Here is a 26,705-nt window from a genome sequence, read left to right as displayed (position 1 = left end):
AGGCCAGCCGGCTGGAGACGCCGGCCTTGCGGTCGGCTGCTTTGCTAATCAAACCAGCATATGCCCAAAGCCCTGGTCAGGTAGAGGAACCTGGATAATGATTACAATTAGCTGTGAACTTTCATTTCTCTGGCTGCAGAAAGCGTGTAGTAAAATTTTCACCTGCACTCGGGGACTATGATAGGAGAATCAGCCAAGCCGTTCCTTTTCTCAGTGTACTCGGGTAGCAGCTGAAAACATGGGGAGCAGGGCAGGGGGCGCCAGGGAGAGATGTGCCAGGCCACCCAGAGAGCTTCCTCATTCTCCTTCAGAGCTGTCCTAACACAGAGCTGGGAAAGACAGAGTCCCAGCCGGCCCATGGTCCCAGGCCTGCAGGACAGTGCTGCCCCAAGTGCAGTCCCTGGGCTGTCGTGATGGCTCTGAATTCTTTGCTACTGGCAAACTCCAGTTCAGGATCGAGTTTGCCTTTAGAAACGTTTAGAAAATTGGACAGAGTAATGTCTCTTGAATCTCCTAACAGAAGTCTGAGTTTGTATTTTGTATGTGATTTTAATTTCATTTTTCTGATATTTCACTTTTTATGACAGATTGGAAAAGGAAACTTAAGTCAAAACAAAGAACTGGCTCTTCACCTCAAGTAGTTTGAGAATCACTGAATCTAGGTCACTGCACAGCGGCCGGGACAGGAGTTCTGGGTGGGTAACACTTGTTCCGGGTTTAATTTAGAACCCACGCCCACTTACAACATGTGAACTGAACTTGGACACCTGCCTGGTTCCCAGCAAAACCAGGCTCAGGGACTGTGGCTGAAGGTCATATGAGCAGGAAAAGGCTGTGTCCCTGTGTTTTCTCAACTTCCCCAGCTTGGCCTCAAAGGCCTGTAGGAATCACAAAACTATCCTCATCACACTGCCCTGCACCTTAGCAAGGAAAGAGCCCCCCAAACCTCCTCCACTCAAGAAGAAGAAAAAGACCTGGGATTTTACAGCTGGATCCTTATCCTCAGCCCACGAGGGCACTGGCCGCAGAGTGACTCCCGGGCTGTTTTCAAGGTGGGGCTCTGACTTACTAATTATTTACTTCTCCCTCCACCTCTTCCCCACCACTCTTCTCACAGTGCAGGACCCCCCCTCCCGAGTGTTTGACGGATGAGCTGAATTCCTATCAAAGAGATACTGATGTTGGCTGCCCCACAGCGCCCGCAGGCATTAGCACTGATGTTTGATACTGTCGGCTTCGATCATTAATTATGTACAGGTACATCTGAGGACAGCGCGCTGGGAAGACTTGAGTACAGAATGTAGATGGTCAACCAGGCCGCATTTGCTCACTGTTTATTGTCTGTCTTGCCTCCTGCTAGGTAATAAGCTTCCCGAGACCAGAAGCCCATCTGCCTTCTTCCCTGTTGCCTTCGGGCAATGCCTGAACACAAGGGTTACTCCGTACTCACTGAATGAACAAATAACCCAATGTCTAGGACTTTTCTTAGTTATGGAGGTTCTCCTGTTTCCTCTCAAATTATTTGAAGCCCTGGTTTAACCGGGCGGGTTGCCACACAGCTAATGGATGACTGACATTCCTCAGTCTTTATCTCTTATAGGGAGATGTGGCCACATGGCTAAGTTTTGGCCAAGGCAGGGTAAACTGCCATGTTGGTGGGACTTCCAAGCTGAGATGTGATGGCCGGAGCTGCAAAACCATCCTGGATAATGAGGAAGAGGCCAAACCATAGGAATAGGGGAGCAGAAGGCCTGAACGAGCCCAGGTCCCTCACAACGGTGAGGCCAACACCCCAGCCCTGGACTGCCGGCCTCCAGGTCTTCCATGTGATCTAGCTTTTTTAAGCCTGTTATTTTGGATGTTCCTGTCACTGGCAGCTGAGCTAAATCCTAACCGATACTGTGGCCCTGGCCTCTCTTTAGCCACCCTGACAGTCTGTACACATGGCCTAAATCCCTCGGGCCGAGTCCTGGGTCCACTTCTTCTTGGTCTGAGCTCTGAAAATGCAGCAACCAGCAGGTCCTATCCTCTGTGTAACCCTCCACTGAAACTGTGTTCGCCGAGACCCCGAAAGCTATCCCCGTACTCTCCTCGCTCCCTGATAGCCAACACCCAGGCCACGTCCCATCCTCCACCCCCTCTCGCTTTCTCAGCATCTCATAAACATCAAAGGTCTTCTGTAGCATTTTATATGGGACAATCTTTTACTTCAGGTTTTGAGATAATATTGTTTTGCACTTGTTACCAAAAATAAAAAGTCAGTTCTCGTTACTTCTGTCCTAACTCCTTAGAGGAAAGGCCACAGTTACTGTTCTCTCCCCCTGCAGACTCGGGAGCTGGGCACTCTAGGGAAGTACCTAGAGAAGAGAGAAAAGATCCGTAAGACTGACCCTCTCACATAATCTGGGACAGAAGACCAGACTTCAGAAAATATGCCCTTAAGCTCTTGTATAATTTGTGAAAAGTTAGGGGGTTACACAGTTGTCCAGACTTGTATTTTAAACGGGGAAGAGGAGAAGGGAAAGGGAGGGAGAGGAAGAGGGAGGGGGGGAGGGGGGGAGGGTGGGAGGAAGGGAGGGAGACAGAGCCAGAGCCAGAGCGAGCAAGAATTGCAAAGGGCTCTTCATTTCAAGCCAGTGAGGGCTGGTTCTACTGCATTTAAAGGAGCCGAGGGGGCCGCTGGGAGCTTCTGCGTCTACAGATGATGTGGGCAATGTCTCCCAAACAACTGAAGAGGCAATTCAGAAGTCACCCACATGTGGTCACTCTCGTGATTAAATAGTGGTTATTTGGGAGAGGATGCCTTCTAGAACTTTCACTCATTGTTTTAATCACATATATTAACGCAACTTTTATTTTTCCCAGGTGCCTATTTTATGACATCTTGACCTTGCTGACTCTGATTTTGCCGCTGTAGGTAGGTACTTTGATGGGCTGTCAACCCCGTGGTTGGTGAGGGGTGACCATATAGGAAAGTAGTTTACACTGAATGGAAGTGCAGTACTCACTGACCTTTGGACCTTATGTTCTTCAACTGCCAGAGAAAGCAAGAAAATAATTACAAATAATCGATCTCTCAAACGAATGTTATAAATGTTACTAGTGACCACCTTAACGTTTTCTTCAAGCTCAAATTCTCTAACTATTTGCCCCTAAATTTGAACTTCATTCCTGGAAGATAAGTCTGATTCTTTGTTTCTCGAGCCTCTTATCTTGAGGGGAGGAGGTGGCAGCGAGGGGAAGCCAGAGATGGAATAGGGTTTCACTGCACCAGCACGGGCCCTGGCCATCCTGAGCTCCACCACACACGGCAGCTGGGGCACAACCTCCGGAGGAAGGGAAGCTGCTAGGCTTTGGATCAAGAACATTCTGCCACAAGTCTTGCCAGGTTCATTCCAGGGACCAAATCCACCCACAGCCACCATAAGAGAAGGATGCAGGCTGGACACGTACCTTCTACTCCAAGTCTTGCCTGAGTCTGATCCAGCAGAGATTTGGGAGCAGTCCTTTTTTTGGTGGGGGGAGGGGGAGGAGGTGTAAGAAAATGTGCTATGTACGTAAATTAAGTAATAAGTATACCTTGAGCAGGAAAGAAAAGAAGAAAGGGAGGGAGGGGACTTCCCCGGTGGCGCAGTGGTTGAGAGTCCCCCTGCTGATGCAGGGGACATGGGTTCGGGCCCCGGTCCGGGAAGATCCCACATGCCGCAGAGTGGCTGGGCCCGTGAGCCATGGCCGCTGAGCCTGCGCTTCCGGAGCCTGTGCTCCGCAACGGGAGAGGCCACAGCAGTGAGAGGTCCGTGTACCGCAAAAAAAAAAAAAAAAAAAAAAAAAAAAGAAAGGGAGGGAGGGATGGAGGCAGGGCTTAGTAACTACTGTGTCAGGGTTACCCACTCACATGGCTCCACTTCTAAAACTTCTTCTTGTCCTAGTCATTGGCTCTGGGGTCTGAGACGAGAGGTGGGTAAACGGATAACTACAGCAAATGAGGGGATGGATGAGGCCCACAACTGTCCAACCGCATTGAAGTTTAGCCAGAAAATTCATAAATTACTATCATTGCTGCTTTTCATGGAAATCTGAGTCTAGCTACTACTTTCTTACTGCCAGCATTTTCCATAACCCTGATGTCAACGGATGTTATAGCGCAGTGTTTAAGAGCTCAGGCCAGCCTGCCCCCTCCATCCATAGGCCACTGTGCCACTCACCAGCTGTGTGGCTCTGGGCAAGTGACTTTACCTCTCTGTAGAGCTCCTGGTCTGCAAAATGGGGATAACATATGACGACAGGTTAATAGGGATGAAATGGATCAATATCCGTAAAGCGCTTATGACATACCGTGGCACACAGACAGTGCAAACTGTTAACTGTTTTTATAGGCCTACATCAGAACGCTATTCACCCGGTTAAATAAAATGAACAGTTTACGTTTGAGGTGTTTAAGGTCTGATGCACAGGCATGGTGGGTGGGTCAGTATTTGGGAGGAAAGCAGTTAAGGAAAGCAGCCTGGTACTTGTTTAAGTGCCCACTGGCTACCTCAATCCTCTTCAGAAGCCTCGCTGTCCACCTGCCCCAGGCCCTCTGGTCTGGTTACACGGCCAGGACCAGTCCTAGCTTGCTGAGGCCACCTCTGAAAATCACTCTAATCTGGAATGAACATCTCTGGAGCCCCACACCGCAGGCAAGTCTGGTCTTGACAGGCTGGAATAGCTGGAGCCCAGGAGATGGTTGGAAAACACATTCTGGAGGCACAGAGCCAGCTCCACCGACGTGCTGGGAACCTCGATTAACAAGGAAACCCACATTTCAACAGTTCTCTGAGGAAGAAAAAGCTTTTCTAGCCCAGGGAGGAATGGAGCTCAGGGTCTCCTCTTGCAACGGCTGTGTGATGTGCAATCCTGCATTTCAAATCAGGCACAACAATGGGACCCAGACTCTCCGGAGATTTGTGTTCCTAAGTCCGGGGGATGAGGGATGCGTGCTCACCACCATCGGTGGGAAAGCCCCAGAGCCGCTGTGGGAGACCATTGAGAGGATTAGGAAAAGATGGCATCTGCATTATAACTAATATTTTATCCTCTCCCTGCATAGAAGGAAAGCTTCCCAGTTCCCACAGAATTTTAAATTGTGCTAATCACCAGGAAAGACCACATCCCCGGGCTGGGAGCTGTGGATGGAAAGGAAAAGACTGCGGAGGCACCACCTTGGGGCCAACAACAATGGTGACCAAGCAGTTTGCCAACCCTCAGGCTGCTGGCGGGTGATGACAGGCTGGGTCCCTACCCTCAGGAGGGCACATTCTCCTAGAAGCCCACACAGGGAATAGTTTAACACATCCCTGAGCTCTGGAGACAGAATGCTGGGATCTCATCCCTGCCCCTACAGCTCCCTAGCCTGGGCAAGTTACGCCACCTCTTTATCCTTTGGTTTTCCCATGTCAAAAAGGCCCCATATGGGGTGGGGTGGGGGGGTAGGAAGGAGCAGACGGGGTATCAGGGTTGGCCCTTGAGGATAAAACTTGAGAACAGTAAGGGTGCTTTGGGCATTTGAGCTAAGAGCAGCTGGGCCTGGTCAGATAAAGGCGCTGTTTGGGAGGAGAGGGCTAGAGCAGGCGGAGCCTCTCCCCCTAACACCCCAAGCACCCCTTTTCTCTCCCCAGGAGAGCTCCATCTTTTCTCTAAGTATGTGGTTCAAACCTGCCTCCCTGGACATTGCTGGCTGGCCTGGCTAAGTCCCTGACCCAAGCTGGCCCAACCAAATTTCTTCCTGGGATCTTTCTAAGGGAACTGAGTGAAGGACACCCTACCTGCTCGTGAAAACGTCATGAGACTGGAAGAATGGAGGTTGCTTCACCTTATGTTGACCAGACTGGGCTGAGAGAATGAAACCACTGTGCAAAGAGAAGAGGAACAGGAGATGGAAGGGTCCCAGTGGCACACACAGCCCTAACCCTAGCTGATGATGTGAACTGGCAAACTCCCGATACCTCAGTTAGTTTGTGCTGGACTCCTGTCACTTGTGACCAGAGAAGTCCTGACCCAGGAGGGCAGAGATCAGACAGATCAGGCAGAGGGGCACTGTAGGCTGAGAGGTTAGGCCTTCACACTCCAGACGGTGAGGGCCATTGACACCTTCTGCCCGGGAAGGCAACAGGTACAAAAAAAAAAAAAAGATGCTTTCGGACAGATCAATCTGGCTGCGGTGAGCAGAAGGGACTGGATGGGGCTGGGGTTAGCGGCACAAGGCCAGTTCAGAGTCTTCTGAAATGTGCTGATGATGCCCAAATCCCCATCTCCAGCCTTTAGGGTTGCTGCTGTTGTAGGGATATTTACCAGAATCCACGTCAGAGCTCCGAGGCCAATATGGATAAACGGAACTCATCTTTCCTGCAAAGCCTGCTCTCCTCCTTTCCCAGTCCTTGGCACCTCCACTGCCCTCATTACTCAAACTAGAACCCTCAGAATTGGCTTCCACTGATCAAGAAATTCCTGATTATACCTCTCACCAAGGCCCATTCTAATCCCTGTGGAGGTTATCATGTCCTGTTCTCCCTGAACTTTCACAATAGCCTCCTGACAATTTCCCTACCCCCATGTCTAGTGCTACAACCCACCACCTACAAAGCCACAGATCATCATATCCTCAGAGACTTTAGTCAAGGGGTGCCCCAGCTGGGGCTGACATGAGATCCAGAGTCTCTTCTAGCCCCTCCTCCCCCAAAATGGGTTGGCTTCTTATGTCTGGTTTTCACTCTCCCAGGGCTCAGACCTAGCCCATAAGGGACACAGACCCCCATCGCCCTCTCCTCCCAGATCCCTGAGCTTTGAACACATTACATTCCTTGCAGCCCAGTGAGCTGATGCACCACTCTTGCTATATACTGACACCTCATACAGGGATCCAGGTCTGAATTTGCTAGGAGGCCCAGGTCACGAGAAGGCTGTGGATGCCCATGTGAGGCATCTTTGTGGGTCCCCAGAAATAAGTGGCAGAGGCTTGATGGATGGAGGAGATGGGCAAGGGTACTGCCATGATGCAGTGGGTCCATGAGTGGGGTCCATGAGTCAGCAGATTTGGGGCACTAAAGTTTTTTGGACTTTATTTAAAGGGTCCACCTGTTCCAAAGGGCTCACAGTATCCTACACATAAAACCCAAAGGCAGGCGATGTCCTTCTCCATCTGGCCCTGAGCTCCCTTTCTGAGGCACACTGACACAGGGCCCTGGTCATAGGACCTTCCACAGCTTCATGGATACACAGTCCCTTACGTCCCTCCTCCATGCCTTCTCTCGTGGTCCAGAGACAGTGACCCACCTGCAGATGCCACTGTGCAGCCTAGCTGGAGCACAGGCTGGGGGATGGGGAGAGGCCAGAGGGGAGTTGGACGAGGCAGGCAGGGCCTTGAAGACCACGCTGAATTAGTCTGATTTTATCAAAGGGGGCAGGGAATCCACTAACACACTCTACACAGTGGGGGCAATGCAGTCTGCCAGGCATGAGCTCCTTGAGGGCAGAGGCCATGGCTTACTTGCTTTGGGCTCCCAGAGCCTGGTGGCTGGCACGCAGCAGGTACCCAGTAAACACTTACTGACTGGAGCCATGCTTGCCATTTCACCCTCCATGTGGCAGCTTCCTTGCCACTGGGTGGGGAGAAAAAGAAAGAGTTTGGAGGTTGGTCAAGAACAGGTGACAAAAAACAGAGTCATAGGTCAATGGAACAGAATAGAGAGCCCAGAAATGAACCTACCCTTGTGTGGGCAATTAATCTATGACCAAGAAGCAAGAATATACAATGGAGGAAAGACAACCTCTTCAGTAAATGGTGTTGGGAAGACTGGACAGCTATATGCAAAAGAATCAAACCGGACTACTTTCTCATGCCACATACAAAAATAAACTCAAATGGATTAAAGACTTACATGGGAGACCTGAAACCATAAAACTTCTAGAAGAAAACATAGGCAGTACATTCCTGGACATTGGTCTTCGTACATATTTTTGGATATGTCTCCTCAGGCAAGGGAAACAAAGCAAAAATAAACAAATGGGAGTACATCAAACTACAAGGCTTTGCACAATGATGGAAACCATCAACAAAATGAAAAGGCTGCCTACTGAAGAGAAGATATTTGCCAACGATATACCTGATAAGGGGTTAATATCCAAAATATACAGAGAACTCACACAACTCAAGAGCAAAAGACCAAATAACCTGATTTTTAAAAACGGGCAGAGGATCTAGATAAACATTTTTCCAAAGAAGACATTCAGATGGCCAACAGGTACATGAAAAGATGCTCAACGTCACAAATCATCAAGGAAATGCAACTCAAAACCACAATGAGATATCACCTCACACCTGTCAGAATGGCTATTATTAAAAAGACAACAAATAATAAGTGTTGGTGAGGATGTGAAGAAAAGGGAATCCTCATGCACTGTTGGTGGAAATGTAAATGAGTGCAGATGCTGTGGAAAACAGTATGGAGATTCCTCGAAAAATTTAAAATAGAACTGCCATGTGACCCGGCAATTCCACTCCGGGGTATTTATCTGAAGAAAACAAAAACACTGATTAGAAAAAATATATGCACCACTATGTTCACAGCGGTATTATTTCCAGTAGTGAAGATATGGAAGCAACCTAAGTGCCCATCAATAGATGAATGGATAAAAAAGATCTGGCATATATACACAATGGAATATTACTCAGCCATAAAAGAGAATGAAATCTTGCCATTTGACACAACATGGATGGACCTAGAGGGGGTATCATGCTAAGTGAAATAAGTCAGACAGAAAAAGACAAATACTGTATGATTTCACTTATATGTAGAATCTAAAAAACAAAACAAGGAACAAACATAACAAAACAGAAACGGACTCACAGATACAGAGAACAAACAGGTGGTTGCCAGAAGGGAGTGGGGTTGGGGGATGAGAGAAATAGGTGAGGAAGATTAAGAGGTACAAACTTCCAGCTGCAAAATAAATGAGTCAGGGGATGAAATGTACAGTGTGGGGAATATAGTCAATAATTATGTAATATCTTTGTATGGTGACAGATGGTAACCAAACTTATGGTAATCATTATGAATGTAGAGAAGTATCAAATCACTATGTTACATAACAGGAATTAACATAGTGTTGTAGGTCAATTATACTTCAAAAACAAACAAACTCATAGAAAAAGAGATCAGATTTGTGGTTACCAGAGGTGGAGGCGGGGAGGGGGAATTGGATGAAGGAGTCAAAAGGCACAAACTTCCAGTTATAAGATAAATAAGTCCTAGGGATGTAATGTACAACATGATCAGTATACTTAACTCTACTGCACGTTACATATGAAAGTTGTTAAGAGAGTAAATCCTAGGGTTCTCATCACAAGGAAAACAATATATTTTTTCTATTTCTCTAATTTTCTATCTACAGGAGATGATGGATGTTCACTAAACTTATTGTGATCATCATTTCATGATGTATGTAAGTCAAATCGTTATGCTGTACACTTTAAATTTAACAGTTCTGTATGTCAGTTATACCTCAATAAAACTGGAAGGAAAAAAAAAAGAAAGAACAGGTGACCCTGACCACCTTTCTAGACTTCTCTTAACTTGTATCTGTCTGCACCTGGGAGTAATAGTGCCCAATTCACAGGACTACCTGACCTGATGCAACTGGAATTAAAAAAAAAAAAGGAACTGGCACAGTGCCTGGCACACAGTAGGTGCTCATGTGGAACAACATAGAATTTGGACCCTCTAAGTATGCTTCTTAGCTAAAAAATAGAAAGTTACTTCTCTAAAGAGTTTTTTTAAAAAACGAATTATACAACCCATCAGAAAGTTTTAGAGATATTTGGTCTTTGAGAATTTATCAATAGTTCTGATGGAATAAAAAAAGCTAGAAGTTGGAACTACCAATTTCTACTTAGGCATAGGTATGTTTATTCTGTTTATTTCAGTTCCAAGTCAGTAGTTGCTGGGGTTTCGAGTAGCACTAAATGGTTCCATCTGTGCAGGGTGACGCTGAGCACCTGTAAGTAGGCAGTTTCCCTCGGCGGCATGCGTCTCAGTACTAACATGCACACGTGGTTACTCCAGCCGGCCACACGTCCACAGCACACAGGACAGAGTGGCAGCATGAGAGTGTAAGAAAGTTGTGTGTTTTGCACGAGGGCTGAGACGTCCTGGTACAGAGATGATGTGTCCTTCAGGGCCTTGGAGGCTTAGTCATCAATATGTTTTTTTGTTGAATTTTTAAGGTTGGGATGATTTTCTAGTCATTCATTCTATGACCAAGGTTGGGAATTAACTTGCTTGAAATAAAAAAAGGAGGATGGGAATGTGTGCATGAAAAGAGGAAGGGAGGGGGCAGGGAGCAGAGAGAGTGAAGAGGGAGGGAGGGAGGGAGCAAGCTTCTGGGCTATTCTGTCCTAGTTCAGAGCGTCGGGCCACAACACCGAGAAACCCATCAGGCTCTCAAACAAAAGCTTCTCTCTTCTGCCCTGGGCCGCTTTACTCAACTGAGGGAGAGGTCCACAAAAGTCCAGGCCACTCATCGGGTTGTACCAAACAACTCCACAGGTCATGTTTTTCCATAAATCTCATCCAGAAATTATGATCAAAAACAAAATTGTAAGTCCGACTGCATGTAAAATCGGTCTAATTTCTCAGCAAAGACCATGTCCTCTGATGAGCCAATGGGAAACCCCTCTGAGTCCACTGTGAACTGTCCCCAGGTGGCCAGGCCAATGCCAGCGTCCGGAAAGACCCCTCATCTCAGATCCACTGAACTCCAGCAAGACATGTGATGACGTGACAGCTGTGCCATCTCGAACCCTAACGAATGCTGTAAACACATGAAGAAGTGGAGCTCCTCCACCCTGGAAAAAGCACACTTTTGACCGCCATTACAGGAGTATTCTGAAGCCTCACCAAGCCTCTTAGCACCTAGGGTTGCCTTACAAGTAAACCTGTCTAAAAATGAGATTCTTTGGAGATGTCAGAAACTCAGACCCTTTGAAACACTGCCTTGTGCTGAATTTTAAGCAGTGGACCAGTTTATGACCAAATTCCAAAGTATATCAAGGGCTTTCAGAGATCCAAGTGGTATTTTTACCGTTGAAAACCTGCATAAACTGATCACGAAGCCACAGAATGAATAAATCCCAATTACTTCTGCCACTCTTAACCCTGACTACAGGCTGAAAAACAAAAATCCACTTCTCCATCGGTTTCAGGCCCAACAGTTTCTAGTACAAACCTTCAACTGTTTTAATCTGAGGTAGAATAGAATGAAAGGGGATGGCATTTGTGGCAATCCTAAGGCCTTGAAATGAAACTATTCGTATATTGGGTTCTGCGCCACCTTTGACTGACACTCGCTGGCTTTATGGCTTGCCTAAAAATATTTTATTACAATCCAAAGATAAGTGAAGAAAGGCTTGAATTTACTAATCCAACTTTTCCCACTAGGGTGCTAGGCTAGACAAATATAGTTTCTCATGCTAATAACTGTGATTAAAGTCGAAGTCTTTACCTAAGTAAAGAATTAATTTTGTAACTAAAAGTCCAAAGAGAAAAAATGTCAAATTCAAATTTTATATCTCATATCTGGTAGACAAAAGCAAATGGTGGCATGGGCAGTTGGGCATTTCAGCCTGGCCCAGCGCAGTTGGGGGTGGCCACACAGTGGCCTGGCCATTGGCTCCGGGATGTGTACAACAGAGGGACATTATATCTAAGGAGGGGCCCTTCATAAACAGCCACTGAAAATTTGTATACCACAGCCGCCTGGCAGGTGGCAATAGAGCGTCTTGAGGAAAGGGTGCCTAATTCTAATTCACACAAGGTACTCTGTGGGCTAGCAGGGAAAGGCCCTGAGCTGTCCCGGAGGCTCTCTGCCTGTTAGGTGTTGGCCTCTTGACAAATGGGGACCTCTGGTCTCACTTGGGCCCCTTGCCTCTGAGCCTGCTCCTTTCAATCCTGAGATTAAAGCTCAGTGACGCAGTCTTTGGAGGCAGCTTCCTAACCCACACAGTACTTCACCCTGTTGGCCAAAGTTCTGCAGAAACAATAAGGTAGTTAGTTTTTTTTTTTAATCTTTGGCTGCGTCTGGTCTCAGTTGCGGCACGCAGGATCTTTCGTTGTGGCTCACGGGCTCCAGAGCACACAGGCTCAGTGGTTACGGTGGCCGGACTTAGTTGCCCTGCGGCGTGTGGGTTCTTAAGTTCCCCGACCAGGGATCGAACCCATGTCCCCTGCATTGGAAGGAGGATGCTTAACCACTGGACCACCAGGGAAGTCCCAGGTAGTCAGTTTTAAATCAAGAGCTTGATAGTCACTGGAACAGTGTGCCTTTGATTAAACTCAAGGACCTACCAAGTGCCTGCTGTGCCACTCGGCCTCCTAGGCTAGACCTGAGGGGAGATGCAGACATGAGTAAGAAATACTCCATGGCCTGACATGGGCTACAGAACCTCTTTGAGGAGACGAGACATCTGAAGGGAATGTACAGTAATAAATCACAAGTTGTTTTGCTGAAGTTCTCAGTGTTTATCTTATTTCAGGTCAGTGAGGGCCTTCGGCTCCTTCTGAGAAAGGACTCAGTAGCAAAGAGATTTCATAAAATCTCAATAAGTTTCAGCATTCTGAAACACTTCAATTAATTTGATGCTAACGTTTAAGTTCCTTGAAGATATAAATTTCTCTTTTCTAAATCCTAGAAAGAATCTCATCTTCAGCAAAGATTCTACAGATGGGTTTTGATGCCATTTAATCATTTTATAATTAAACCTGAGTAATTTATCACACTTGACATCAGATTCTCACTCCCGTGCCATTAAAAACTGATTTGCAATTTGCTGTTAAATTAAGATGCTTCATTTTTTTACTTTGTGTGATTTTCCTTTTCACAGACAAATGATGACACAGGGGCCGTCAGACACTAGCACAGATAGGAAAATGCCATCAAACCCCCCAGAGAGCCCAAGTCCAAGAGATTTCATTTTATTCATTATCAAACCTTATCAAATGCTTAGCAAAAGAGGCTCAGAAACCATGAATAAGAAACATGATGAGGATATCTGTGGAACTCTGCACTTACCAAGGTTCTGTGAAATTCGCATTAAAATTCTGCTTTCCATATGTGTAAATGAAAAAAGACTAATTTTAATTTGTGCAGACTGGAGCCTTAAAGCAGCGTACTCTCTAAGCAGGCAGCAGTAACTTAATCCTCCATTCCAAACTAATTACATTAGAATCATTCTGATTGGGACCCACAGCTCCCTTTGATGTTAAACTCCTGTTGCCTTTCATCCACAATCATTCTCTGGGCAAGATCTTCCCCACACCCTCCCATCCTGCTAGATCATGAAGCTATTGCTTTTGAAGTTCAATTTTATTTTGATGAAACACCAAGGGACTGAAAATTATTTTTCACTGAAGGAGACTGATTTCGGTCTGAAAACTGCAGGAAGAATTCTAAGTGTGACAGAATGTAGCACATCCAACACCAAGAATAGCATTTTTCCTTCACAAAAGTTACTCACATGTGAAAGAACTTGCTGAATGCACTCATTACACCATAAGCTCTCCTCCCCTCCCCCGCCTCCCCTGGCCCCAGTGGGTTTGTCCATCATGTTTCTTACCCTTTTGACAGAGCATTACCCAGGGGCTCACTCAGTGCTCAACTCCAAGGGGGGTCTCACCTTTCTCTGGTAATAGATAAACTGAAACACTATAAGATTTTCAACAAGCCATTTGTTAACATCCTGCCCTGCTGAAAGCTATGGCGGGTACCCTCTCCTCTAGATCAAATGTAGGTGATGACTTCCTGAAGCAGACATCCAAATCACCCCCATGAGGCAGCCCTGTATTCTGATTCTTCCCAGTGAGAAGTTGGATGTGCCACACTTACGATGAAGGCTGAAGGTCACAGGTTGCACTTAATCCTTTATTGGGTCAGTGAAATGAAGGGCTTCAAATAAAAGCCAAGCACCCGTTTGACCGATGAAAACCTCCTCTAAACTGCTTTGCTTCCTTTAACCATGTCCTCAAGTGACTTCCGATAACACTTCTCTCTCACACACACACAAGCTAAATAAGACAACGCAAGTGAAATATTAATCGCTCCGTCTGGCAGTGAGATTCCATTCAGTAAGAGTAGTGTTTTGTTAACATCTACGGCGAATGAAAAAACAGAGACTGCCCTGGCTAAGGCAGGCCCAGGATAAGGGTTTGAAGACCGACCAAAGTTCAGAACACAAAGAGAGCCAAGCCAGAAATCTTTACCATTGGTAATTCAAGCTTGTTAATTCAACATCTTAATTCAAGTTATGAGTGACTTGGAACACAGCTGTTCACCAAAATGGATGCCCTATTTGCTCTTCAGTAAGAATATCAGAAAATAAAAATCAACTTAATTCAAACACCATCCTTTCCAAAAACAAAAAAAACAAAAAAACACCCAAAACCCCAATTCTATCCTTTCCTTATTTCACCTCAAATGCATGAGGCATTACTGAATAAACAAAATGTATTGTGATTGAAAGACACTAGGAGATGTAATTGGAAGGAAAAACGAGATATGCCAAACACGTGGAGGAAAATCCAAAGATTCAGAAAGCCTTTCAGTGTGCGGGTGGAATAAATGACTTTCCAAATTCTCTTTTTGCAAAATAGTACATGACTAGCAACTGTCTCAGAAAGTGCACTATATATCAGAGCTAAGTACGGAGCAGGTTTTCAGTAAAACTAAATGACTCATTTCAAAATGGGTTTTGGCCAAGCATCGACTTCACTGCTTCCAATATACACCTCACACACATGCCACTTTAAAGGTATATATTTCTCCCAGAGGAGTTCAAAGTTCTTGACACCCACATAACTCATCTAACAAGTTTTTTTTAAAAAACACACAAACACCATGCTAGATGTCATGGACAGGATCGGGGAAGCAGCAGCTGGACTTAGAGGGACAAGATACCTAATACAACACAACTCAGATCTCATGAATCATATGATGTCCCTGGAATTAAATAAGTAGCAAGAATATTTATATCTCACAAGAGAAAACATGACCAAGGCCCTGGATTTTCGTGACTTGCTCAGACTTATGCAGTAAAGGATTGCCTGAAAACTAGAATCCAAGTCTCCCAAAGTACATAAAGAACGAGACATGTTTACAGGAAAGATCTGGGGAACATGAGGGCTGTGTTGACATATATGAAGGTTTGGGATGTTCTCGTCCCAAGATGGCAGGTCACGTATTCTTGGTTCAACTCCCTAGAGAAACGAATCCAGACTCCCTCCTGTCTTATTCCTAGGTGTCTACACATACCAACTAATTTGGCCTCAAATAGACATGGTCATAATATGGAGGGGAAAAACATGTATCTGAAGGGTTATTATATCCATTTAACTGAAGAATAAGGTGGACATTGCAAGGCACAGATTTTGACTCAATACTAGGAGGAACTTTCTAGCAATTTAGAGTTTTCAAACGTGGGAATGTATTGCCTTTAGGGTACAGTACACCTCCCATCTCTAGAAATGTCAAAAAGAAGGGTAATGAAATGACCTCCTATGAAGATTTAGGGCCAGATGACCAGTTAGGAAGTTACTGCAGAATTTTAAGCAGTAATAGATAATGAGGCCCTAAGTAGTACAGTACTGGTGGGAGAGACAGGAGGAAGGAGTGGATGAGAGAAGAGTTTAGGAGTAAAATCATGAAGACTTATAATTGATTAGACATGGAAGATGAATAGGGGAAAAAGACACGGGAGCTCCTGGGAGATGACTGAGCCATCAACTTCCAGTACAGAAGCATGAGCGGGGAGCAAGTTTATGGAAGAAGATGTAGAGCCTGAGGTACCTGTGGGCCATCCAGATGGAGTGGCTCACCAGGCCATGGGATCCAGGTGCTGCAGAGAAGGGCTTGAGAATCCTCAGTGTAGAGGGGGTATGTTGTCTCAAATGCCACCTAAGAGATGGGTTATAGAGGGAATATGAGAAGAGGGCTAGAAGACACTGGCTTTTTTAAGAGGCAGGCTAGAAAGAGAAGCTGAAGATGGGTGTCTTAGTCCATTTAAGCTCCTATAAGAAAAATACGATAGACTGGGTGGCTTAAACAACAAACATTTATTTCTCACAGTTTCTGGAGGCTGGGAAGTCTAAGATCAAGGCACCGGCAGATTCATTGTCTATTGAGAGCTTGCTTTCTAGTTCATAGATGGCCATGTTCTTGCCATGTCCTCACATGGTGGAAGGGATAAGAGAGCTCTCTGGGATCCTCTTTATAAGGGCACTAATCCCATTCACCAGGGCTCCACCCTCATGACCTAATCACCTCCCAAAGGGCCTACCTGCTAACATCATTGCATTCGAGGTTAGGATTTCAACATGAATTTTGGGGGAACACAAACATTCAGTCTATAACAACACAGCAGGATGGGTCAGGAAGGATCTAGGAGAAACAAGTAGAGTTCAGTGTCCTAGAGGTTGAGAGGAGACTTCCAGGAAAGGATGGCCAACACTGCCGAGTGCAGCAGAGAGTTCTAATAGCATCAGAATTGGATGGCAGCCACAGGACTTTGCGAGGACAGGTCGCTGATCAGGTCAAGGGGACTGAGTGGCCAATGGGAAGTGAGGAAGCAGAGACTGTGTTAACCAGCTTTGGGGATGGAGGAAGCCAGGGACCAAGAAGGAAGACATGGATATGATGATTATTTTTAGAATGGGGAAGACTGAAGCATGTCTAAGCTAAGAGGAAAGTGCTGGTAGAGAGGGACAACCTGAAGGTGCCTGAGGAGTCTTTGGGGAGGAGGGTGGTCATGGGCACAGGTGGCAGGGCTGGCCTTGGTCAGGGAGAGGGACATTTCATCCTCAGAGGCTGCAGGAAGGAAGAGAGGGTCACGGATACGGACACAGGTAGAGCTGTAGCTTGTGGGGGCAGGGGCGGGGATGGAAAAGCATCGGGCCTGATGGTCTGAACTGTTGCTGTGGAGTACGAAACAGGATCTTATTATGAGTGTTAAAAACAGGCTTAAAGAGAAGGTGGAGAGAGGAAAATACGAGTGAGCTGAGCAAGGAGAAGCAGAGTGGACGGGAGGCTTCAAGGACGTTGGCATGAGTGAGGGGAGATGCTGGTGACACTCCTCAAACGCATCCTGCACACAAGGGGCCGACCCCAAACCCTCCCCCACTCCCATCCAAACTGTGTGCTGGCTCCCCGCCGCCCTGCGCCATCTGTGCGCCGACCACCTCTCTGATCTCAGCTCCTTCTGCTCCGCAACTTCAGCCTGAAGTCCCGTGTGTGATGCCCTTTTTCTCCCCAGGGCCTCTTCTACCTATGGCTCCTTTAGGAGTTGCCCAGTGTTACCTGCTCGGGGAAGTTCCCTGACCCAGAACTGGGTTAATACCTCTGCCCAGCACCTCGCATTGTGCTGTGTATTCTCCCTGCCTTTGCACCACCACGTGGTACCTCGGAGAGAGCTGCCTGCGTGTCCATCTCCCCAGCCGGATACGGAATTGCTCCTTTAGGACAAAAACTTTCACTCTGTCTCCCCAGCACCCATAGGCCCTTGATACACATGCTGGGCATGGGGGTGGGGGTGGGAGCGGGGAATGAGTAGATGAATTCTGAGTGGGAGATTGGCTCGTTGGTCCCTCAAATCCCATCTTACTACAATTAAAGAATCTAGGATTCTAGCTTGTTGGTTCTCTCTGTACACCTGCTTTTGTAAAAGCACACACGTATTAGAGTGGACACTGGGAAGAGTTCTCCATACAAACTAAAAGACTGATCATAGCTCTTTCATAAGATAGAAAAATAGGCCATGACATTCTCGTGGCCAGAGCCAGATTCCAGTAGTAGCTCCCGGGGCTATGGACATGCACTGAAAATCCAGATGAGCACAGAGATGCTGCAGTGACGTCCAACTCCGGGAGGCACTCCTCTCCTCTCCCCCACCAGGACAGCCTGAGTCCCCTCTGCTGCCCTGGGGACGTCCAAAATGTGCATCAGGTAAAAGGCCTCAGCTCTGTCTGTGAAGGCATCTTTAAACGCAGCGACAGAGGTTAGGGTCCTCCGCGTACTGCCGCCCTCTCACACGTGGGTGTGTGATGACCGTTGTGGTGCACGCACCCCGACGACTCACCAGCATCCCTTCCAGTGTTTGGCACAGCTCCATCTCTCTGTGGTCCTGGAGGTGCTGACCCGCTAACAGAATTTTCCCAGGATCCCAGTCTTGTTTCTGCTTCCCACCCACGACTCTCCAACAAAAACAAGGTCTCGGCCAGGATCCAAGCTCCGGGGTCTGTGGTGAAGGGGGCACTGGGATCCAGCCCCTGTCAGGCACGTCCTTCCCCTGATGCTGAAACCAGATCCCCGTGGCCCCCAGATGCCAATGGAATGCATTTAGGTTTCTTTTAAAAAGCTGTGCTAGGCCTTTTTTTTTTTGGAGAGCAGGAGAAATAAGTGAGCAACTACTAACTGCCACAAGGAGGGGCTGAGTCACTTCGAAAGACATTTCCCCAGTGGCTTTTTCCACCTTGTGCAGCTTGTGCTGGCAATGCATCAGCCCCATGACAAAGACAACTTAAGCCACTGTCAACACCAGGGTATATCACCAGTAACCAAGCTGTCACAACAGCAGACAGACCAAGGGATGGGCCACAGGGCAAATGAGCAGGACTTTCACTCTATTACATGACACTCCAACACAGAAAGGTAGATTCCAATGAAAACAAGTTCTGAGGACCCAACCCTCCAGGGATGGGCAGATGAGACACCTCAGGCTATAAGGTGCATTCAGAGAGGCTCCACATACTTTTTCCAGGGGCAAGGGAAATGATTTAAAGCAAAACAAAACACAACAATAGCAACCGCACGATATAAGCTCTTCCCACTATAGGGCACTTTGTGGCTGCAAAGACAGTCACACCTCTGTACGAGAATGTATATGCTTAAAATCCACTGCCTTCTAACAACGACTTCTCGTTGACAAGACCAGTGCCGCTGGACTTAGTGACTGGTTAGCCAAGACTTACTGATTCATTTATCCACCAACTCCCTACTCCAACCTCCTTGTTGGTGTTCTTTCAGAGAGATGGCTCTTCTGCACTTGCAAGGTAACTCCAGTCTCTTTGGTTCCCCTGAAGTTTCCTGACACAATCACACCCACCTTCATCAGCAGTAGCCACTGATAAGGCAGCAAGTTTCAGCTCCGGTTCCCCTGCCCACACACAAGGAGAATCAGGGACTCGAGGGGCCAGAGAAGTGGGTGTTTGTCCCCATGGCCAGTTCCAGAAATGGGATCTATTGTGCTTCTCCTAAATTCCTTCTGCAGCTCTCTGGGCACCAGAAGGTGGCCCTGCCACTGCTGCAGGAAGGCGACCTAGTCTGTGAAAACCAGTTCTGCGTCCTCCCTGAACTCTTTCCTAAAAGCTGAGGATCGCACTATGCTTTCCCAACTGAATTGTTAACTGAAGTATTTAGTAGAGACAGAATCATCTTGTCAACGTCCACTGGTCTTACTATGGTATCGGAGAAAGGACACTTGGCTTGAGGCCACAAAATCTGATTTCTACTCCTGGTTCGCCACTAAATGATCTGGAGCAGGGAACTTCTCTAAGCCTCGGCTTCTCCTCTGTGGAAAGGGGTAAACTACTGTCCTGCCTGATTTCAGCTTGTCTTGAGACCCCACGGAGACAACTTGTGAAGGAACCTCAGACATTGGAAAGCCTTTTGCAAATGTAACGAAATGACACTATGGACTAATGGTCTTGTGGGAAGTCCTTCAAAGGCAGGAACCTGCCTCAGCTGTCATTAAATCAACCCCCCAACACACACACCTAACAAAGTTCTTATACACAGAAAGGCTATGACATTCGCCATTCAGGGATTTTCAAACTTGAATGTGCTCCACTAATGTCCTGGATCTGGAATATCTTCATGACAGACTCTTTTCCACTGGGTGTAAGCAAAATGTCCTTTCCTTTTCTTACTTGAGATCCAGAGGTCTTTTGTGAAATGAGTGCCTTGTGTGAACCCTTCTGGGATGTTAAAGTCATGACCCTTGACATGGCCTCAACTCGTGAGGACCAGCAATGACTGCATATCCTTGACCTCCTCTCCATTCTCGGCCTCCCAATTAATTCTTTTCCAGGGCCTTTGTATTCAAGGCCACACAAGGCCCTTAAACACATACTAAATTCTGCAGAACCTCTGCAAATGAGATCTTATTCCCTGAAAGTGCCTGTGTGATTGGTCCCCTATGTAATGAAGGAGCTTTTATATTTTTAGTTTTCTTCCCATACAACAAACACTATTAATAACATTGTACTTTCTCCAGAGATGATATGGATTAGACCAAATGGAAAGTTACCATGGCTACCACAGTGTTATTTTTGGTATGAGAAATTCATGCCAAGGGAAGTAGCATCCATGGTCAAGAATTGGAGCTTTATTTCCGCTTTGCTATCAGGCAATCAATCCCAATTTAATTTTGAAACTCTAATTGCAACGGAAACTAATTATGAGCAGCAAGACCTGAAACCCCTAATTAAAGTGGGAGTCAATAAAGTGATGCAGCGTTATCACTGGGGCAACACTGGCAGGATGAGGGATTTGAGCACAGGTACATTTTCTTTCCCAGGTAACTATCTAAGCAAAACAAGACCGGGAAACACATCCCAAGAGTCAGAGGGAAAGCCTGAGCTGGGTTGGAAGACTTCAGGTTCTGGTGAGTGAGAAGGTCAGGTCCTCTCTCTGTGCTATGAAGATGCAACATACTAGGGTGGGATAGGAAGCCCAGGTGGGAAGGAGGGTGTTTCCACCGACAGTCAACCACCAAGAGAGGCCGTGGTGGGGAGGCCGAAGGATGGTTAGTTCAGACCAACCCCATGTGTTACTGTGGCCTTTCTGTGCAGGCCCTGGAGAAAATAACTGCAGAGGCGCAGTGGTCTCCAAACAGAATCTCATCACTCAGACCCAGATATTTATGGGCTGTTTCCTCAGATACCAAATGCTGAGTTGCACTTTTCTGAATTAGCAGAAGTTGGCTTATGGGAGGACTTCTATTAGAGTGTAAATCTACTGCCAGTCCCTGCAGTGCATGATTCCCTTCAGGACCTCCCCGTCTATCTCCGACAGCTTTAAAATACTGTTAATGGCATGACTTCATCTGCCCCACTCTAGAACGATCCATATTTAGGCCAGAAACCACATGGTCCTCACGTCACCCCACTGGGCTCCAGGTTAGAAAGGGGCTCTTAAATCAGGGAGGAGACACTCTTAACCTATGATTACTCACTCTCCTCCAAATTCCTTGACAAAGAGACAAAAATGAACTTGGCTGAATGGTTAGAAAGCTATTCTGAACACTTCGAAAGGGCAGTAAAATTAGAAGAAGCCTCTCCTCTTCACATTCACTGTCTATTTTTCTCCAAAGGGCTCTTTCTCCCTGTAACAGGATTTCCTATGAAATTTTCCTGTTGTAGCTTTTTCAGTGGCACCGAATAAGTCAGTCCCTTAGGAGAGGGAGCTCTGCTGTCAGGGTGGGAAGAATTCCTTGAGAGCTTTCTGATTCCTATTTCCCATGAATAAATGAGGTCCTTAGTCATGCTGGGGCCGACAGGATTTTTCCAAGGCAGACAAGCCCCCAGATCAGTGACAGCCTATACTAAATGGAATTCTTAGTTGTTGTCACAGGTGGGCAACAGAACAGAGGCTTCATCTTGAATTAGTCAAATGAGGTTCTTTGAATATTTTCATCAAAATAAATCGTGTATTGACATATTACCTTTGGTATTGATGTCTTGTAACAAAGGTTAAGAATGGGGGCATTCTTTAAATTAAAAAAAAGAAAAGACAGTTCTGAATACGGAAACGGTTTGGAACATGACTGCAATTTGAAAGGAGATATTTGGTGGTTTTTGTACTTATATACGTTACTGACATAATGGAGCAGCAGGGTAAGTGGAGAGAGGGGCTCAGCCTTCATTACAAACAAGGGGAGAGAGAGAGAGAGAGAGAGAGAGAGAGAGAGAAAAGAAAAATAGTATTGAGCTACCTTGGTATAAAATTTCAGCCCAAGGAAACTGAAAGTCTCTTGAAAAACAGAGCTTCATCCTAAAGCACAGACAAGGAGCTCCCTTCTTCTGTGTGGCCCGATTCTGCTTCCAGAGAAGACACACCACTAGGGGCTTATGAAGATCCATACGTCAAAGTCAGCACCTCTGTTTTTACAGCCAGCGGGCTGCAAACTTTTCTAGTGCTTTCAAGGCCCCCCAGAGAATTTTAGATGTACCTTATCTCACACCTACCTTTACTCCAAGGAAAGACTTGCGGTGATAGAAGCAGCACAGAGCAGCCGAGAGGGCGTGGAAAGCACTGCATTCCTTAGGCATCTTTCAGTCTTCAGTCCCTGGACCACACACTTTCTTTAGGGTTAAAGGAGAGGGGGCTTGAGGCGTGAGAGCTCCAGTCCCAGTCCCGCTGCAGCAGCTGTGCTGCTCTGGCCCGCGGGCCGCAGGGGAGTGAGTGGCTCCTTCTCCCCAGCCAGGCTGGGACTTTCCCTCTCCGCTGAAGCCAATACGATCCACTCGCTCGATTCTGGCAGGCGGGTGTCCAGCCTGCCATGCACACAGTGCCAGAAATCCTCATGTGACCAGACTCATTTTCTGATGAAATTCTAACCTCTTTTAGAAGAGGCTTTGGGCTGTCCCCTCAATTTAGAGACCCAGCAGAAATCATTATTCCCCCAGCCAACCTTTCCTCCCCAGGGCTGAAGTCACCAGGCAATCTGCTCCTAGAGGCTTTGTCTGTTTGCTTGTCACCCCAGCACCTAGGAGTTCAAGAAGCACACATCACACCACCTTGTGATGAGACAGAGGCTCCTTTGAGGAAAGGACCCAAAGGCGAACTGGGTGTGACTTTCCCCTAGGAGCAATCCTAGAAGTCCCGAGAAACCTGGCCAGGATTACCATCCCACTCTCTCAGCCACCCCCAGAACTGTTTATTTTTAATTAGGATGCTCCTGGCAGCCAGTTTGCAGCTGATAACGTTGGCATAGCCATCACTATTGGCAAAGCACTGTTGCCTTTAGGTGTTTAATTAGCAAGTCTGTCAGCTAACAACCTGAGCAGCCTGTACCCCCCACCCCCCAACCTGGCTGTGCAGCCTCTTGGGAGGATGGGGGACAGGCTATGCACCCTCTTTTGACCCAACTGTTTGTCCCACTCTCCTCCTTCACTTTCTTTCTTTCTTTGTTTATTTGTTTGTTTATTTATTTATTTACGGTACGCGGGCCTCTCACTGTTGTGGCCTCTCCCATTGCGGAGCACAGGCTCTGGACGCACAGGCTCAGTGACCGTGGCTCACGGGCCCAGCCGCTCTGTGGCATGTGGGATCTTCCCGGACCAGGGCACGAACCCGTGTCCCCTGCATTGGCAGGCGGACTCTCAACCACTGCGCCACTAGGGAAGCCCCTCCTCCTTCACTTTAAACACTTCACTGTAATTGCCCATCCTGCCTAACCCAGATCCAGCACGCGAACTTCATGTCCAACACCACCAAGCACCACCAAGCGATTCTCCAGTGCTAAGAGGCCTTTACCCCTACCAAGAGCCTCCCGACACCTTAGGGGAAAGGAATTGCTTTTCTTCTTTCATTCCAGTCAGGGTGGATTCTCAACAATTCTGGGTTTTTTTATTTTTATTTTTAATCAAACCCAGGTTTCTGCCTGTAGCGCTTCCTCTCCTACCGTTCCAAATATTAACTTTCTGTGGCTTCGGCCACTCAAAAATGGAATGTGTCCTGAAGCCTTCTAAAACTTCACACAGGCAGAAACTTGTAATGAGGAAGAAACAGAACCTATTCAGTCCAGAAAGGAACAACACCAGATGAGGCATGAGGGAGGTATGAGAAATATCCAACAGGATTAGTGTCAAATCCTCAGGAGGCCTCGGCCTTTGGACTAGGTCAAGTCAGCCTGTAAAAATAGAGAACTGTTTGTTCAATGCCTGGTGCGTGGCTTCTGTGCTTAAATGAGGGCTCTAGAGAGCGACAGATCTCACACTCACCTCAAGGGGCCGAGGCTCAGCCTAATAAACACCTCTAACGTGGGGATGGAGCTACAAAGGGCCTGTCATCACAGGAACAACCAGGGGGGCTGACTTCCTTTCTGCTTCCTCAACTGGCTCCCCACCCCCCATGATCCTGGGACCCAGATGTGCAGCCCTGGGTCCTGGGAAGTCTATCTGAGACCTTGGAAGCAAGCACCAAGGGTGGTAGTATTCATGGGGTTTTTGAGCTGGAGGGGCCCTTGGAGATGGTCCACTTGGTGGGTCAATACTGTCTCCCAAGGTCCATGAACTGGACCCATGAGGAAGCATTTTCTCTGTTTGCCCTCATTTTCATTAGATGGGGTTCAAAGAGTAAGTCCACATGAGCAGCCAGGGCCCATGGCCCCAGTAGTTTTGTGGGGGTGACTCATCAATCAGGCCAATAGCCACCAGGTAAGGGGCCCAGTTTGCACCTGCTGTTCCCCTTTGACAGGAAGTGACAAGCCCTGTCAGAATAAGAAACTCCCAGGACTTCCCTGGTGGCGCAGTGGTTAAGAATCCGCCTGCCAATGCAGGGGACACGGGTTCGAGCCCTGGTCCAGGAAGATCCCACATGCTATGGAGCAGCTGAGCCCATGCGCCACAACTACTGAGCCTGCGCTCTAGAGCCTGAGAGCTACAACTACTGAGCCCGCGTGCCACAACTACTGAAGCCCGTGTGCCTAGAGCCTGTGCTCCGCAACAAGAGAAGCCACCGCAATGAGAAGCCTGCGCACGGCAACAAAGAGTAGCCCCCAACCGCCGCAACTGGAGAGAAAAGCCCCCGTGCAGCAGCGAAGACCCAACGCAGCCAATATATAAATAAATAAGAAGAAACTCCCCAAGAGGCTAGCATCCCCGGCTCAGAAAAAGGGAGGGAAGCAGCTCCTTAAATGCTGCACAGAAATTCAGTGAGATTAGTCAGCCAAAGCCTCTGAATTTTAATACCCTACCCACAGAAAGACTGAATGAAGTGCATTCTTGAAAGAAAATATACTTAAAAAAACTCAGACATGTAAATTACATAGAATTACGTAGTCAAGTGCTCCAGGGCCAGGGTAAAAGCAAAACAAAAGACAGGTCACTGCAGAATCACAGCTCTTGTCACCTGAGGCTTTCCCTGTTTACTCTAAAAAATGTCTCCATAATGCACGAAGAATTGGTTCTGTCAGGATTAAACAGTGAGCTAATCTTATTAGGTAACTGTTTCCTAAGCACTTTTTATTTTTTTGTTCCACACAAAAAATAATTTCTAAAGCAGCACTCAAAGGTTTTAATCAATTTTCCCCTGAAATGGCCAAGGAGAGAGACTAAAATAACATGTTGTTATTGCCACTAAAGATGATAGTTGCATGAATTCGTAAAGTGCCCTTCACTGACTTATGTTTTTTGATGTCTCCCATCCACACCGATCCTCCCCATTCTCCCCACAATGATGATTCTATTCGAGTTACAAAGAAACAGAGGACCAGAACGGCGTGTCATGCAGCAGAGGACAGACAAAGGACCAGGGACTCCAGCCTGTGTTTTTGCCAGAACCTGGTATCTGATCACCAAGTATGAGATTTTTTAATGTCGTATAATTAAACCGGTTACTGACACAGTCCCATGAAAAAGGGTTGTGACCTGGGGTAGGTGGCCATTGTCTGATGATTTGGTACATGTGATCTAGGACCAGTCAAATTTTGTATTCAGGGCTTTCTAAACATCATGCTCTTCTGGGGAGAGGGGTCAGCATCTCCAGTGCAACCCCAGGGACTGATGGAGGCGGGGTGGCCCGGAGCAAGCAGCACAGAGCTCTGGGAAAGCGCTGTGCTCTCCAGCGCCCCCTCTGGCCTCCTGGGAGGCTCACTCCTCTGAACCAAGAAATACACCTGTGAGAAAAGCCAAGGCTGCGCAGCCAGATGAACCCTTGAAGAAAATCCTCATGACCTCCCGTCAAATGTTGCCCACCCTGTCTGGGAATAGGGTTAAAGCAGACCAGAGGAAGGCCCCTGCACAAGCATTGCCATCAATGCCATTTTTTCCTTGGGCAGCCTTAATACTAACCTGCCCTATTTAGTAACCATGGAAACAGGGGGTGCCTGCCAGTCATATTCCACAGACAACTGCTTCTTGTCAGCAGCAGCCCTTGGGCTGGGAGGGGCTGAGAGGCGTACCGAGTCTCTTTCCCAAAGTGCCACAGTCTGCACTAGAAGATCAGCCTCCCCGTGAGGCAGACCCTCTCTCCAACACGGCATGGGGTGGGGACAAGGTCTCTGAGGAGGAAGATGTGCCTACCAGGTACCTGCTTTTCCCTGTTTCAGGGCAACCGAGAAAATAAGGCTGCCCACACCTCCACTCCCCTTCCCAGAGCCAGCCCAGAATCAAGGCATCAAGCCTTAAACAACACCGAGGTGCTCTCGGTCACTGTCAAGCAGCCCTGCAGACAGTGACACTGCCCAAGGCGGGCGGCAGGCTTTGATCGGAGGGCACTGATCCAAGGCCACAAGGCCCAGCTGGTCTCTGCCCACAGGGGACACACTCGGAACATCAGTCAAGAGTCCAGCACAAGTCTACGTGGTCAAAACAGCTCCACTGGGCTTCCCTGGTGGCGCAGTG

General features: G+C 47.3%; 1 protein-coding gene across 8 annotated transcripts in view; it reads right to left on the bottom strand.

Annotated features, from left to right (window-relative positions):
* The window catches only part of BCAR3 (BCAR3 adaptor protein, NSP family member), a 254,471-nt gene that overhangs the window by 29,579 nt on the left and 198,187 nt on the right, over window positions 1-26,705 (bottom strand). For 2 of the 8 annotated variants that reach the window (XM_081226559.1, XM_081226564.1), the window contains exon 1: window positions 22,326-22,903. The exons of 4 other annotated variants lie outside the window; for them this stretch is intronic. In XM_081226559.1, the coding sequence (XP_081082685.1) occupies window positions 22,326-22,409 (84 nt within the window). In that variant the 5' untranslated portion in view covers window positions 22,410-22,903. Of the gene's footprint in view, window positions 1-2,245; window positions 2,340-4,205; window positions 4,454-22,325; window positions 22,904-26,705 lie in introns of those variants that run through there. 2 more of the 8 variants (XM_081226562.1, XM_081226561.1) reach the window with 2 other exon arrangements.

Source organism: Mesoplodon bidens, assembly GCF_964165515.1.
Source record: "Mesoplodon bidens genome assembly, chromosome: 2".
NCBI classification, from domain to species: Eukaryota; Metazoa; Chordata; class Mammalia; order Artiodactyla; family Ziphiidae; genus Mesoplodon; species Mesoplodon bidens.
Note: the sequence above shows the minus strand (reverse complement) of the source record. Positions and strands in the feature narration are given on the sequence as shown.